Raw genomic sequence first — 13,115 nt, 5'->3', positions numbered from 1 at the left:
CAGGCCTCCTGCGAGGCTGGTCCTGTTACCCGTGGGGAGGTGGTAAAATTCAGGCAAAACCCACGCGCTGTGGAGGGGCTAGGAAGCTGAGAGAGGGATGAGTGAAGGCTGTGGTGACCGCCAAGTGGGACACACACAAGACCATGATAGAGGAGCAGCTGATCACATACCCCCAAGGGTAGAACGTGCCCGCCGGGGTGTAACACACGGTACCCCAGGGCAGCGATGGAGTGGCCTCTGTGGACATCGTGCTGGAGGAGGCACTACGTTGCTGCGCAGCCTGGCCAGGCTACAGCCACATTTGGGAAACAATTCCACTTTGGGAAACAATTACGCCCTCAAAGGCCATACCCACCCCATTGGTCACAAGTTCCCCAATTCGTGCACAAGTGCAAAGCCGAGCTGCAGCCCCCACCCCACACGTTGCACCTCCCAGTCCCTACCCAAGCTGGTCCCCTTTGGCTTCCTCTCCACAAACACCACATCCATCCCTTTCCATGCAAAACGCAGCCCATAGTCACAGCCCCACCAGCATCGGCAGCGCTCCACAGTGACATACACATGTCCTGTCAAAGCACTAAATGTTTGCAGGGATAAGTACGGAGCTGTAATCAGAGCTGCGGTGTTGGCACATGTTACGCAGCCCCAGCATGGGAAAAGGCCCGTATCCCACGAGCCAGCTCTGCCAGCCCATGGTGAATGAAAGCCACGTGACGGCAGCCGCTGCGCCCGGCCCTGGCAGTTGCTTGGTGTCAGTGTGCCTGGCAGATGAACCAGGAAGCTCCGATTCACGGCACATGGTAAACACTTCTCCTGTTCCAGATCAGAACAGGCTCCTCCAAACAGGTAACATCTTATCACAAGAACCCGGGAGGGGATAAACAGCTCAAAGGAGCAAACGTCCGGAGTCACCTTGGCCACTCACTCTCTGAGGCCGTTGGGAGCCAAACCACCTCTGTGGGACGGATGGAGGAGGCTCCAAGAGCACTCGAAGTGAAAGCAGAGCAGAAATTCACGTGCCTGCCCTGGATCAGTCATTCCCAACGCGTGCATTGGGGCACACTCATGTGCCACAAAGGCAGCTGAGCCAGCGTGCCTGCTCCCTGCCTGTCCTCTCGGCCACCCGTCCCCAGAGCCTGGCAGGTCGGCAGCCACCGCAGGGAAGGGACGTGCCACGGGCTGGTTCCCAGGCACAGCAGAGGTGTGGCAGCTCAGGAAGGTCGCTGTGCCACCAATTTTAAGCCAGGAAAACATTTACCCCAGCTATGACAGGCTTAGCAAACACTGCCCTATGCCAGCACTGCGGGGGCCGGACAGCCTGGGCAAGGGTTTCAGAGAGACTTTCTGCCCTGGGTCCTAGCAAAAGTAACTTACACATTGACAAGTGCTGATAAGCAAGTCGGGGGGAAATAAAACAGGAGGATTAGACTCCTCTTCCAAAGATCAGGGTCTATTGTCACAAGAGGCCATGCTTCCATGCCAGTGGGGGAGCCCTGAGAGCAGCTGTCAACATGGTAGAGCTACAAAGTCAGACATAATTCAACAGCCAGGTCTCGCCTTTGTGTTGCCCAGATTTTGTATTTACAAGGATTTTTTTCTCATCTGGTCAGAATCCTGCTCATGGTCCTGTGGAGAAAAGCCCTGGGTGTAATCAGCACCATGAGCTGTGCCAGCAGCAGCAGGAGGGGACAGGAGCAGGTGCTGGTCCCCAGAAGCCCTCACCTTGGGGTTTCTCTGCTCATACTTTCCCTCACTACAGAATTTTGGATACAGCCCTCACACAGATTTGTTCATAAGCCAGTCACAAACGGAAGGTCTCTGGGAAGAGGGACCAGCAGCTTTGGCTGCTCCCTGCAAGGAACAATCCAGAGACAGACACTTGCTTTGGCCAGTTTGACCGGGGAAGCCCAGGTCTCTTGAAGTTGGCTCTAAGGAGGCAGGATGCTCCCTGTAAACTGCCACAACAAGACCCACAGCATGTTTAATCTCCACACAAGCTGCCAGCACAGGCTGTGGTGTGATGGTGCCAGTTATAACTTGTCTGATGCGCAAAGACCATTACAGCATGCGTCTCACAGGGCTCTCTTTGAGCAGTGCTGTGCCAGTGATTCACACAGAGACCCCAAAGTGCCTCAGGAAATGGGCTTTCAAGCAGGCGATTCCCCAAATTTATGAAGATGATTCCTGCAAAGAAGGCATAGAAAAAATTGAAATGGTCTTCCTAAGTCAGCTCAGAAGAAGCACCACTGGCTATTTCTCTGCAGTGCCTCTGATGTTTAAACTGCCAGCACAGCCTCTAAAAACCAATATTTGGGACCAGATAGAGCTGTTCTTCGTGGCCGCTGCAATTCTCTAGTTAATTTTGGGTACACATGTACCATTGCCAGCAGAGGCTGGTTGGAAAGGTGAATGTCATCTACAATACCCAAACAACTTTGTTTACATTTCTTTATTCATTAACAGAGGTAAGATCTAATAGCAAATACAAATTTATCTTCTTTTGTGTTACTTAAAGAGGTACAGCTCAAACAGTTCAGAGACAGTCATGAGCTCAGCAGTATTTGTAGTCCCCGACAAAGTGAATTCAGAGCTCTGGCAGGCATCAGAGCAAAAACACAGATGTATTTACAAGGCCTGACACTCCTTCAAACATCCATCTGACAGTCACATTTGTAGAAAATCTCTACAGATAGCCCTAAATGAGGGTAATCACATCTCTTACACATGCCCATGGCTGTTCAGAGCAAACACATCTGCTCAGTTTGGACTTCAAAGGAGGAAGAGAAGATGCTTTGTTCAGAGAAATAAATTTATCATGTGCCTTGAACTCTAAACAAAATCAAAGGTCCATTGGATTAGGCCCCTTAAGAGATGCATTTACTAAGATTAACCTCTCTTCTGAAAAGAGTAGAAAAAGGACAGGTAAAAAGGATTCTCGTGCCAATTTTGATGACAGGAGTGGAGAGAGGCTAAACGAGCAAGAGGGAATCTGTGGGAGCAGCTCTGAGCCCCTGTGTCCAAGACCCAGCCCAGCTCCTTAAGCTCTTCCTCTCAGCAGCATCGGTGCTCACAGGGACACTTGGAAAAGCCTCTGTGCCAGCTAAGAGAGGGAACTGGCTGCTGACAAGCTAAGCCTTAGCAAACCTTTGCACAAGTGCTCTTTCGCAGGACCTGTTCTCCAAACCTGCTTCCACTTACTGCTTTAGAAAAACACATCATCATTACCAGATGCTGGAAAGCATCTGCTTTACTTGTGCAGCACTACCAGCTGCCACCAGGAGCATTGCTGCAGGGCACCGCTGAGCAATTCGTCCATGGAGATCTTCTTGGGTGTCCCAAAGAAGTATCAGAGGAGGGAATTGCGAGTGAAGAAAATACCCCAAACCCCACCTATGCCCTCGACCTGAACATCCCAGTCCCACTGATCCCCTTCTAGCCCCTGTCTCCTGTTCACTCCTCCATGGCTCTTCCCATCTCCTCCACTGACCTTCCCCAAAACTCCCCTCAACCTTTCTAGCCCCTGAACCCAGATCCCTCCCCACTTTTCACCCACTGAAGCTTGAAATGTGTTAAACCAGACATGGATCCTTCCTGTGACAAGTTCAGTCACAACTGAATCCAAACTGGGTGGTCACTTTGTTCTATCCCAGCTCCCCACACCCCAGACCCAGCCACCTCCAGGGACCACTGAGGCAGCCCAAGTTTTGCTCCCCTGGCAGCCTGTGCCGATTCAGCCCTGGCCTGGATCCATCCAAGTCATCGCACACCTCTGAGCTCCGCTCAGCAGAGGATATACCCCATCAGCAAATAAAGCTGGGAATTCCCTGATGGGGAAACGCCAAACCTTTCCCTGCCTCTCTTCTCCAAAATCCCATTCCCTTTGAAAGCCATACCTCATCCTGCCCATGTCTGCAGTTGTCCTAAGTTTCCTTGAGTCACCGTCCCATTCTGGATGGCAGAGGGGCATAGGAAGGTATTTCTGAAGAGGAGGATGGGGACCTGGCACAGGGCCCTGTGCAGAGAGCCCGCGGTGTTGGGGCAGCCCTAATCACACGGTAGGAGGGATGTCTCTGCCTTTCCCCTTGGAGAGCGATGGAGGCTGCCCTTCAGCCTGCTCTGCTCTTTGCTCCTCTGCTGGAAAAATGTTCAAAAACTGGATGGCGATAGACATGAAATCAGACCCAAGGACCAAGCTGCCTCTTCTGGCCTTTTTCTGGCTGTCCTGCCAGAGGCTCAGCTGGACCCTTGCCTTTGGTTTGATGACAGGACCCAGGACTAGCTGTTCACAGCCACCAGCCTCCATTTTTTCCCAATACACACGTGCCTCCAACACCAGCAGTCCAGCTTTTTGTGCGCGTACCCTTTGCAGAACCTCTTAAAAGTTACCCCAGACCCCAAGGTCATTTTCGCCCCATCCTTTAAAGCAAGTTTTTTCACAGAACCAGCACCTCATCCAAGAGGCTGCCAAGCACCAGCACCACCCAAACACCTACAGCAAGGTTGTTTTGCTTCATAAAGCTACACTGTCTTTAAGGATGTGGAAAGAACCCATATTTGAAAAATAACCTGGAGGATTCTTTCCCTGAGAAATGTTCGTTCAGAGGCTCTGCACCACCCTCAAATCCCCCCCCTTCTGTACTATATTGCACAAACCTGCAGCTTCAGCAGGAGTTTCACAGCCTTTGATGTTACACACAGACACACAGGGAAATTAAATAAATACCAAGTTTTTAATACTTCTTTTGGTGATAGTTAAGATCTTAGGTGGATACAAGATCTGTAAAAAAACCAGAGAAGAAATACATATAAACTCCCACTGCAAAAACATGCAGCTAACCATAGTGCCTTGCCATGCCCAGAGAGGATGTGAAATGAGTTCAGCTATTATATGAGCCATTGGCCTTAGAAACAAAAATAATCTACTGCTCCCACAGTTCCTCCCACCCAAAATAACCCATCCCAGTAATTCAACCTGCTGGATGTCTACTGGTACCCACTTGTATGGAAGGCCAGTTCTCTGCAATAGCCCCTTTAATGGGCAGTGGGCTAAATGTTGGGTTTTCATCTGCATAGATTTTTTTCTTTTTTTGCCCAGGAATGAGGAGGAGTGAACACAAATGTACTGTTTTACTTGGAGTGCCTCTAGTTTGAAGAGGATGCTGATTGATTTCCTGTTACAGAAGGGCTCAGCAGTGTCAGTCTGCACTCGGGCACAGATCAGGACCGTCCTCCAGCTGATTCTCAGTCCTACACATGCTGCAGGTTCAGCCCACACCACTCTCAGTCCTCCCCCAAGAGCTGTGCTGACACCTCCGTAAGCCAGCACTCAGACCCTGATCTACAGATCTCAGTGGAGTTTGGGTCAAGATACAGCAAGCTTCTTTCACCCATCGTATTGAAGGGACACGACATTCACGGGCTGCTCAGGCAGCAAGCATGAAAACATAGCATGAATGACAGCAAGGCGTTGCATGCCCAGACACACCACGCTGAGCTACCTGGCAAGCCTGGAACAGCTGCACGTGAAATAGCGAGTTGCAGAGCATGCTCTGCACATAACCATCCCCAGGTCCTTCCATCAGGGTAGGTGGGAAGGATCCCATGGATCAGTGTAACAAATTTAGACAGCTCATCCCGGACCCTTCAACTATTCTGGTGTGAGGACAGTAGCTTGAGAAAGGCCTAATGGCAAACAGCACTGCAACAGGAGACGGGCCTTCATCTTGTTTGCAGCATCTTGTCCAACAAGCGAGAGGGGGCAGCAAACTTTGCTCTCCCACCATCCTGTGACTACAAAGAACCCTGGGGAATTTCAGGAACTTTGTGCTGATGAGAACTACCAGAGACCCCTGCATTCAGGCTCTCCTGGGAAAAAGCGGTCTTAGGTCTTACATCTGGGTTTCTTTCACTATCTCAGTTTTGGGACAGTCTAAAATCCAGAGGCAGCTGGCCTGCTCTCACTCCCTCTCTGTTGACAGCTGGTTTCTTGGGGACAGCCCAGCACATTTCTTGGGGACATTTTGATATTTGAGCAAGGCATTTCATGCAAAGCAGAAACTCAGTGATTTTTGATAGCAGTTTCCTGGGGTAGATTGTTCAGCCAATGCAGCAAAGAAATCTGAGCTTTGTAGCAAGGACAGCGTGATGCTGAAGGAGCAGTGTCCCCTCCTGGCAGCAGCCACATAACTGAATCATGCCTGTGCAAAAGGACTTGGCAGACAAGCAAGGCACCCAGAGGGAAGTATTTCTACAAAGGGACATCCAGGTGAACAGCACTAAAACCAACCTGCCAGATTCTGCTGCCCAAGGGAGTTCATTCTCCAGCTGTCTTTGATACCTCGTGTCGCATATGTTCAGGCAGAGCACAGCAGTAACTGAACTCTGGGAGCAAAACAATAAATGGACCCCAGGAGTCAACTTCTAGGAGAGGAAATGCGTGTGATAGAAGAACAGCAGGCATCATCCTGGTGAAAGCTTTGGCCTATTGCTCACCCAAAAAAGTTGGTGCATCCCTCCAATGAAGAACGCAGGGTCAGTGAGACCGTGAAGCTGTTAACAATCATGGAAAGCCCCAGCAGTGGAGTCACGACTGCAGTTCTTACACTGAGCAGCGTCTCCATAGCCACGTGTGTTTTGGGGCAAGGAGCAAGAGCCACCACTGTCCAACTTGGAAGAGGACACACAGTTGGCTCACACTACATTGTCCATCCCCACCCCAGCACTTAAACCCTCATTTTCATTTCCAGCTCACATTGCCTGCAAGTTCCAGCTTATCTTCCTTCCTGTATCTGAACCTGGCCATCAAGCATCAATTTGGTCTACAGTGTCCCTCAGACCCTTCCATGCCCCACCCTGAGCATGTTTTTGTTTCCAAAAAGCCTGTCTCTCTGTCCCTCACCCCTGAGTTTAGCTATGTTCCAGGATACCTTCATGGCAGTTTAAGACTTCTCTCAGTGCTCTACATGCAGCTCTCTTTGCCTCCAGGATACCACCAGGCTGGCCTGGTCTGTAGACTGCTGCTTCCACCACCAGTTGCCAGGCCCCATCCAGCAGACACTGCATTCTCCTAAGCGCTTCCACTGCCTGGTCCAGCTGCTCCTGGACGTCTGGATGGATCATCACAAGCACCAGAACATCCGGCACGCAGGGGAGGAAGTTCCTCACATTCCAGAGAGCCTCATCCAGGTGATCCCACCGCATGAGCTGCTTCAACACAGTGGCATGCCAGAGCATAAAAACCAGATGTGGCCGAACCTCCTCTTCCATCTTCTCCACCTCCTGTAGTTTAGCCCTGATGTTGCCTGTGCCACACAGGTCCTGGGAAAAATCCACCAGCACCAAGGGAGCTCTCACATCATCACTGTCCACCTCCACCACCAGCACCCGTCCATTCTGCCTCCCCACTATGTCCAGCAGGTTGAGGAGCTCCCAGGTGGTTCGGTCCACAAAGAAGCAGACAGCAGGCTCCTCTGATGCCATAGCTTCCTCCCACACAAGTCGTTTTGCTGCACTGCTGGGGAAAGGAGTGGAAGGGGTTTGCTGTAGCAAAGGCACTCGCATCACACAGGCCTTGAAACAGGCTACGCCTGCTGCTCTCAGCAGCCACCACGTACCATCAAACACACTGGTTTTGGTGTGACCAAATGAATGTGAAAGGAAATAGCAGTTTTGACACAAAGATTCAAAAATTGTAGCCATATGCTATTTGACTTTGGACCTCCCAGGAACAGGCTTTGTACCTCAGTAGTCTGATACAGTAGAAAAAGATGAGACAAAAGGGATCATTACATATTTTTGGGCACCTTACCTCAAACTCAAGAGCGCTTATTCCCTTCTCATCAGCAAAATCCAACCACATGATAGGGACCACAGTCCTACCAACCTGCTGCTACAGCCCAATTTGCCCACTACGTTTCCTCCTCCTTCCTCTGGTAATGCCTAAAACTGGAAATTCAATTTGTATTCCACCCCATCCTTCTTTGAATCCTATGTGTACAACCTGCTGGTATTTGCGGAAGACTAAAGCCCTGCTTGACCTGATCCAGCATCCCATAAGCTGCAGTTTCTCTCCACACATTTAAAAAAAAAATGCAGCTTTCCACTGCAAGCGTTCTCCTGCTGCTGAAGACAGCAGTAGCAGCAGGTTTAATTCTTGAAGCAAGTCCAGCAAAGTAATTTCTATACCAGAGCCAAGTAGCCAGGTCCAGTTTTTGTTTGAATTGCCATTCAAAAGAAAGTCTTAATTTACCCAATAGCATACTCTGAATACATGACTACTCCACCTCCTTCAGAAGGAAGAGGATTAGTTATGAACTACCAGCCCACTGCAGGAGAGAAGCAAAGCTCGCAGCTCAGAGGGCTCCCTGCCGCATGCAGGCAGTGGGGCCAGGCAGAGAGGGGGAAGCTCTCACGGGGAAGGAGGGACCTGCACTTGAGTGGGACCAAGGGAAGGTTAGGGCAACGACTTACCTGCCTCACCAGCTAGGGGTGCTTTCCAAATGGCTGAAAAACTACATGGAATCAGTGGCATCATCCACCCAGGGTACCGACGGGTCATTTTGGGACTATGACATCAGCAGTAACCACACCAACCTGCAGCTGCCTGAAACCTCCCTTAAAACTACCCCGTATTCATGAGGGATGTACTAAGAAACTGAAGGATCTTTAATTTTTCACCACGTTCTTGTTCAACAAACCTTAAAGAACTCATGAAAGTGATACACCAGTCTGACGTAAGGATCCTCCCCACCCCGCATTACATATTGCGATAAGGCTGGCCAGGAAACCAGCAAGCATTAACACCCAGGCACTACAGAGTTGCGTGATGAAAACGTGTCTAAACAAATTTCACAGAGCAGATGCTACAGGCATGCATGCTGCCCAGGTACATGTGGTCTCATTCTTCGTGACTCTGCTAGAATCACTATTTTTAGATGTGAGCTAGGACTTACACCTGCTAGGATTTAGTGTCCCATTACAGTTTTGTCTCAAGAGCAGTCATCTCCAAGCACAAGAGAAACAGGAGTAAGAAGTTTCCCTCTAGTAGGTACGCAAGGAAGTATTTCTCATGTTCTATATAAAGCTTGTGTGCACAGCGTATGAGGTTGTAAACATTTATTGTTTAGCCCTGCAAACCATTCGGATTCCGTGATGGGAGGCACAGACAGGTCGCAGTAAAAGCTCCCAGTTATTTGTCTTTAGAATGTAGTCTGCTCTACAAATGCCTTGCCAAGCACGGGTCGAATCTCCATTTCACTGACTAGCCTAGAGCCACTACTCCATCCCTGTGCCGTGAATTCTGATATGTTACTGAAAAAGAACAAAGTCCCTCAAAATAGGTGGGGGGATAAAAATAGAAATGTACAAAAATTAAACAGATTCTCCATTTTATTTCCAGTAAAAATTTAGATCCTAGATGGATACAGCATCTGTAAAAGACAAGAATAGAATCGTGTTACAAATCCTGTTACTGGACTGTACTATTTTAAAGACAAGTTTTGCAGTTACAATCTAGATCATTGATCTCTTCAACTACTATAAAAGCAACCCCCCCATTTACACAGATGAGGTGCAAGAATGAAAAAGTGTAGCAACATCACTAGGAAGATACTGCATCAAAACTCTGGGTGATGGTCCTAAAGGGACAGTCTCATCGAAACCTTGTGGCTAAAACAGGTCCTAGTGGACAGCTCAGGACAAGACAGCCCTCAATTAAAACATTTGGGAGGTAGGAGAAAAATCTGTCAACAGGTAGGAACTGGAGAAGAAGGGTGCAAAAATACATGTACAGGAACTGGGGAAAAGAAATCAAGGCAGCTTTAGAAGGGAGCTAAGGAAGAGTCCTGGAACTCGAAGAGCCTTTCCAGACAACCTGAGCAAGCCTACAAAAACCCTTGACAAGACAACCCCCCTTCAGCACAAGAAGCCAGCAACAAACCTCTCCTAGCTCCAAAAGGAGCACTCAAAGAGCCATATTGAACACACAACAGCAACAGAACAAAACCATAGTTCGAGTTTTCCCTCGTACTATGTGGGGTTAAAAGGCACCCCAAAAACTGCCAATATGTTGTTGCTAAAATAAATCCACTTACCACCCGGATTCTGTGTCCAATGGCCTTGGCAGGAAGGTTGGAGCGGAACTTGGCACGAACCATGCCGCTGTTCCCATGGGCGCGGGTTACCTTCCCCCAGATCACTCGTGTCCTGTTAGGCTTGCCACCGGGGGTTACAGTGTTGCTGAGGAAAGAGAGGGAAAGAACCGCTGAGCCCACCCCATCACAGCTCTGCACAGGACTGACAATGCAGCCTCTTTAAGGCACTTCCATAACTGTATTCCACAGCCATCTTTAGTTCACCACATTCCACTTACCTGTGAAATTTGCTAGGCCTGGGATTTTCACTATACCTTCCAAATAAGGTAAGTATTGCAGCTTGTAATTTATCAGAAGATCCACTGGAGAACTATTAACAGGTCACAAAACTTAAAAATTTGGAAAACACTAATGCTAAGATGATCAAACCAAAACCTAATCCATTGGTATAAGACTGCAAAAAACTGCTTTAGAAGGAAAGCCACGTGCCGTCTTGGAAATGATGGTGGTCAAGTTAACAGTCTGATCACTTTTATTCAAGGCAATTCTGAACTCTAACAACCACACTCAAAGAAAAAGTATGTGGAAGGTAGTAAGTAATTGTTCTTAAGATCTCCACCAATGCCAGCACAAGCAGAAGTGACAGTGCTCTGACGTAGGCATGCAAAAGCCAGGATACAAATTCCTCCAAGCTTCACAAAATAATTCTGCTGTTCAAGTAATTCAATAGCTCATCATACTTGACACAAATTCACCTCACTTCAATTTACTCTACCAAGCTGCCTTCGGTTTTTGCCAGTCTCAGGCAAAATTTTTCTCATCCTATTTACTAACGTAACATGTTGTAACATAACAAGTGAATGATTATTTCACATAATTTCATGATCTAAATTAAAAACACACAGACCAATTAAAGCAAAAATAACCCAGGACTTTAAAAACGAAACCAACCCAGGAAAACTGGTCTACATAGTACTCCATAGACATTCTATTGATAAATTGAGCCCAATTTATTTTTGTTCTAACAAAAGCTCTATAAGCAGACTGCTCACATCCTGGCATTTGCAAAAACAGAGAGAGGAGTTCATAACAATAAAGAGTTACTTACTTTTTAGCTTTGTATACATAGGCACACCTCTTGCCCAAGTAGAAGTCTGTCTCCTGACGGGCGTAAACACCTTCAATTTTCAGAAGGGCAGTGTGCTCCCGCTGGTTTCGGAGGCCACGTTTGTAGCCAGCAAAAATGGCCTTGCACCACAGCCTAAAGGCATTGAAAACATTTACAAACTATAATTCACTCCAAAGTATCAAATGTAAAAACAAATAATGTGCTGTTTCAGCAGAAACTATTTCCACACCAGTAGAAATTTAGCTGAGGAAAAATCCCACTGCTTTTGCTTTTACTTAATTACTGCAAATCCTTACATTCAGCCAACAGAGGAAAGCTAAGTAACGGGGACATGAAGTATTTATGAGAACGTTGTATCTTTCTTCTTGTTATAAACTTCTGACACTACAGGCTTCATATGAAAACCAAAATGCTTCAACATTAGTAGGTGTTATGTCTTCAAATGTCTACAAACACTCTGTGATGAGTAAATATCACTTTTTTTCTATACACCACATAAACTGAGTCTCCTGTGTTGCAGTAACTACAATAGGAGAAGATATTAATTGCTGTTAATTTGTAGCCTCAAAGGAATTAACTGCAATCTATGGGGACAGCCAGAGAGACAGCCCCTCATGCACCGGACAAGTAACAAACTCCTCAACAATTACAACAAAGACCTGTCTGTGCTATGCATGTAAAGCAATTATAAGGCTCACTCCACACATCATGTATACATCATGACTGTCTCAACTGCATCCAGCAACTGTCCCATAATACAGCAGTATTAAACGAAGCTATCCAGTTCTACCGTCCACACATGCACAACAGAAGATAAACTTCACAGATAAATATTAAGACAAAGCGCTGTGATTCAGATTCAATCCCTCCACCATTTACCACCTCAATCCCTATATCCATAAGAAAACTCGATGGCATAGTAGCTCCCTTACTCAAGGAAAACAGAATGTCAAAGCCTCTACTGTACACTGAAGGTTCGCAAACACTGTGCTAATAAAAACACCATTAATATCCCGCATCTACTGACAGGCCCGGGAAAGCGTGGCACACCATATGAACAGCTACAACCAGTTTAAGGCAGAGGCTTCGGAACAGACACACGACTGTGGGCGTTTAACAGAGGGCCCAGCAGGATACCGGGCAGAGGGGCTGTCCTGGAAAATGAGAGCAGCCACAGGAAAACGGATCACTGCCCGCAGCTTTAACAAAACACTCTCAGAAACGCGCAGTTTGCAAGAAGACCTGTCAAAAGTACACCGTAACAGCGAGCCGAGAGCTAACTCGGGGCAGGTCACTCACCTCCCGGTCATGGTGTCCTCCTGAAGCCCTGGTCCCAGCAGGCCTAGAAACGACACACAAGGCATGAGCCTCCCAGGCCGGCAGCTCTGTCCAGCCGAGCGAGTGGGAGCTGCCGCAAGCCCGGTCCGGGAGTCAGAACATCCTGACGGCCAGGGGCCACCCACAGCACGGCGACGAGAGCACGAGGGTCGCCAGCCTCCCCAGGACGTGCTCCGCCTCACGGAGGAGGGAAGGAGACCCCTCCGCTTCCCCAGAGAACAGGACGCTCCAGGCGCCTCAGTCCCCCTTCAGCTGCGGGCCTCAACCTGCGGGCGGGACCATCCGCCGCACATCGGCGCCATCCCGCCTTCTACCCGCTCCGCACGGCACCAGCCGCAACGCCCCGGGAGCCCCGCGCCCGCCGACGGCCCCATGGCGGGGGCAGCTCCCCCCCGCGCTTCACCCCGCGCCGCCGCTCCACAGCTCACCCCCACGGCGGCGAACCAAGATGGCGGCGAAAGAGAGAGCCGCCGCGCTGCCTTCCGGGATATGGGCCGGGAAGGACCCTCTGCGGCGGCCGCTAGCACCGCCTGAGCGGGAGAAACCGAGGCGGCCCC

General features: G+C 49.0%; 2 protein-coding genes across 9 annotated transcripts; both read right to left on the bottom strand.

The window, feature by feature from the left end:
• Positions 1-2,089: 2,089 nt before the first annotated feature.
• On the bottom strand, positions 2,090-9,224 carry LOC140654349 (uncharacterized). Of its 8 annotated transcripts, none has more exons than XM_072867543.1 (4): positions 6,927-9,224; positions 6,287-6,420; positions 4,654-4,777; positions 2,090-2,184 (listed from the first exon to the last, which is right to left on the bottom strand). In XM_072867543.1, the coding sequence occupies exons 1-2, from the start codon at positions 7,696-7,698 to the stop codon at positions 6,314-6,316; spliced, it is 879 nt and encodes a 292-aa protein (XP_072723644.1). In that variant the 5' UTR covers positions 7,699-9,224; the 3' UTR covers positions 2,090-2,184; positions 4,654-4,777; positions 6,287-6,313. The 8 variants fall into 8 exon arrangements, with proteins under 8 accessions (XP_072723644.1, XP_072723649.1, XP_072723646.1 ...); XM_072867545.1 differs by having other exon boundaries at positions 2,094-2,184; positions 6,287-6,381; XM_072867548.1 differs by lacking the exon at positions 6,287-6,420 and having other exon boundaries at positions 2,091-2,184.
• A 145-nt stretch (positions 9,225-9,369) lies between these two features.
• Positions 9,370-13,086, bottom strand: RPL35A (ribosomal protein L35a). Its single transcript, XM_072867553.1, has 5 exons — positions 12,987-13,086; positions 12,520-12,562; positions 11,200-11,352; positions 10,092-10,236; positions 9,370-9,428 (listed from the first exon to the last, which is right to left on the bottom strand). The coding sequence occupies exons 2-5, from the start codon at positions 12,528-12,530 to the stop codon at positions 9,405-9,407; spliced, it is 333 nt and encodes a 110-aa protein (XP_072723654.1). The 5' UTR covers positions 12,531-12,562; positions 12,987-13,086; the 3' UTR covers positions 9,370-9,404.
• Between the last annotated feature and the right edge of the window lie 29 nt (positions 13,087-13,115).

This window comes from Ciconia boyciana, chromosome 7 (assembly GCF_034638445.1).
Source record: "Ciconia boyciana chromosome 7, ASM3463844v1, whole genome shotgun sequence".
Classification (NCBI taxonomy): domain Eukaryota; kingdom Metazoa; phylum Chordata; class Aves; order Ciconiiformes; family Ciconiidae; genus Ciconia; species Ciconia boyciana.
The sequence above is the reverse complement of the archived record's forward strand: the minus strand, read 5'-3'. Positions and strand labels throughout refer to the sequence as shown.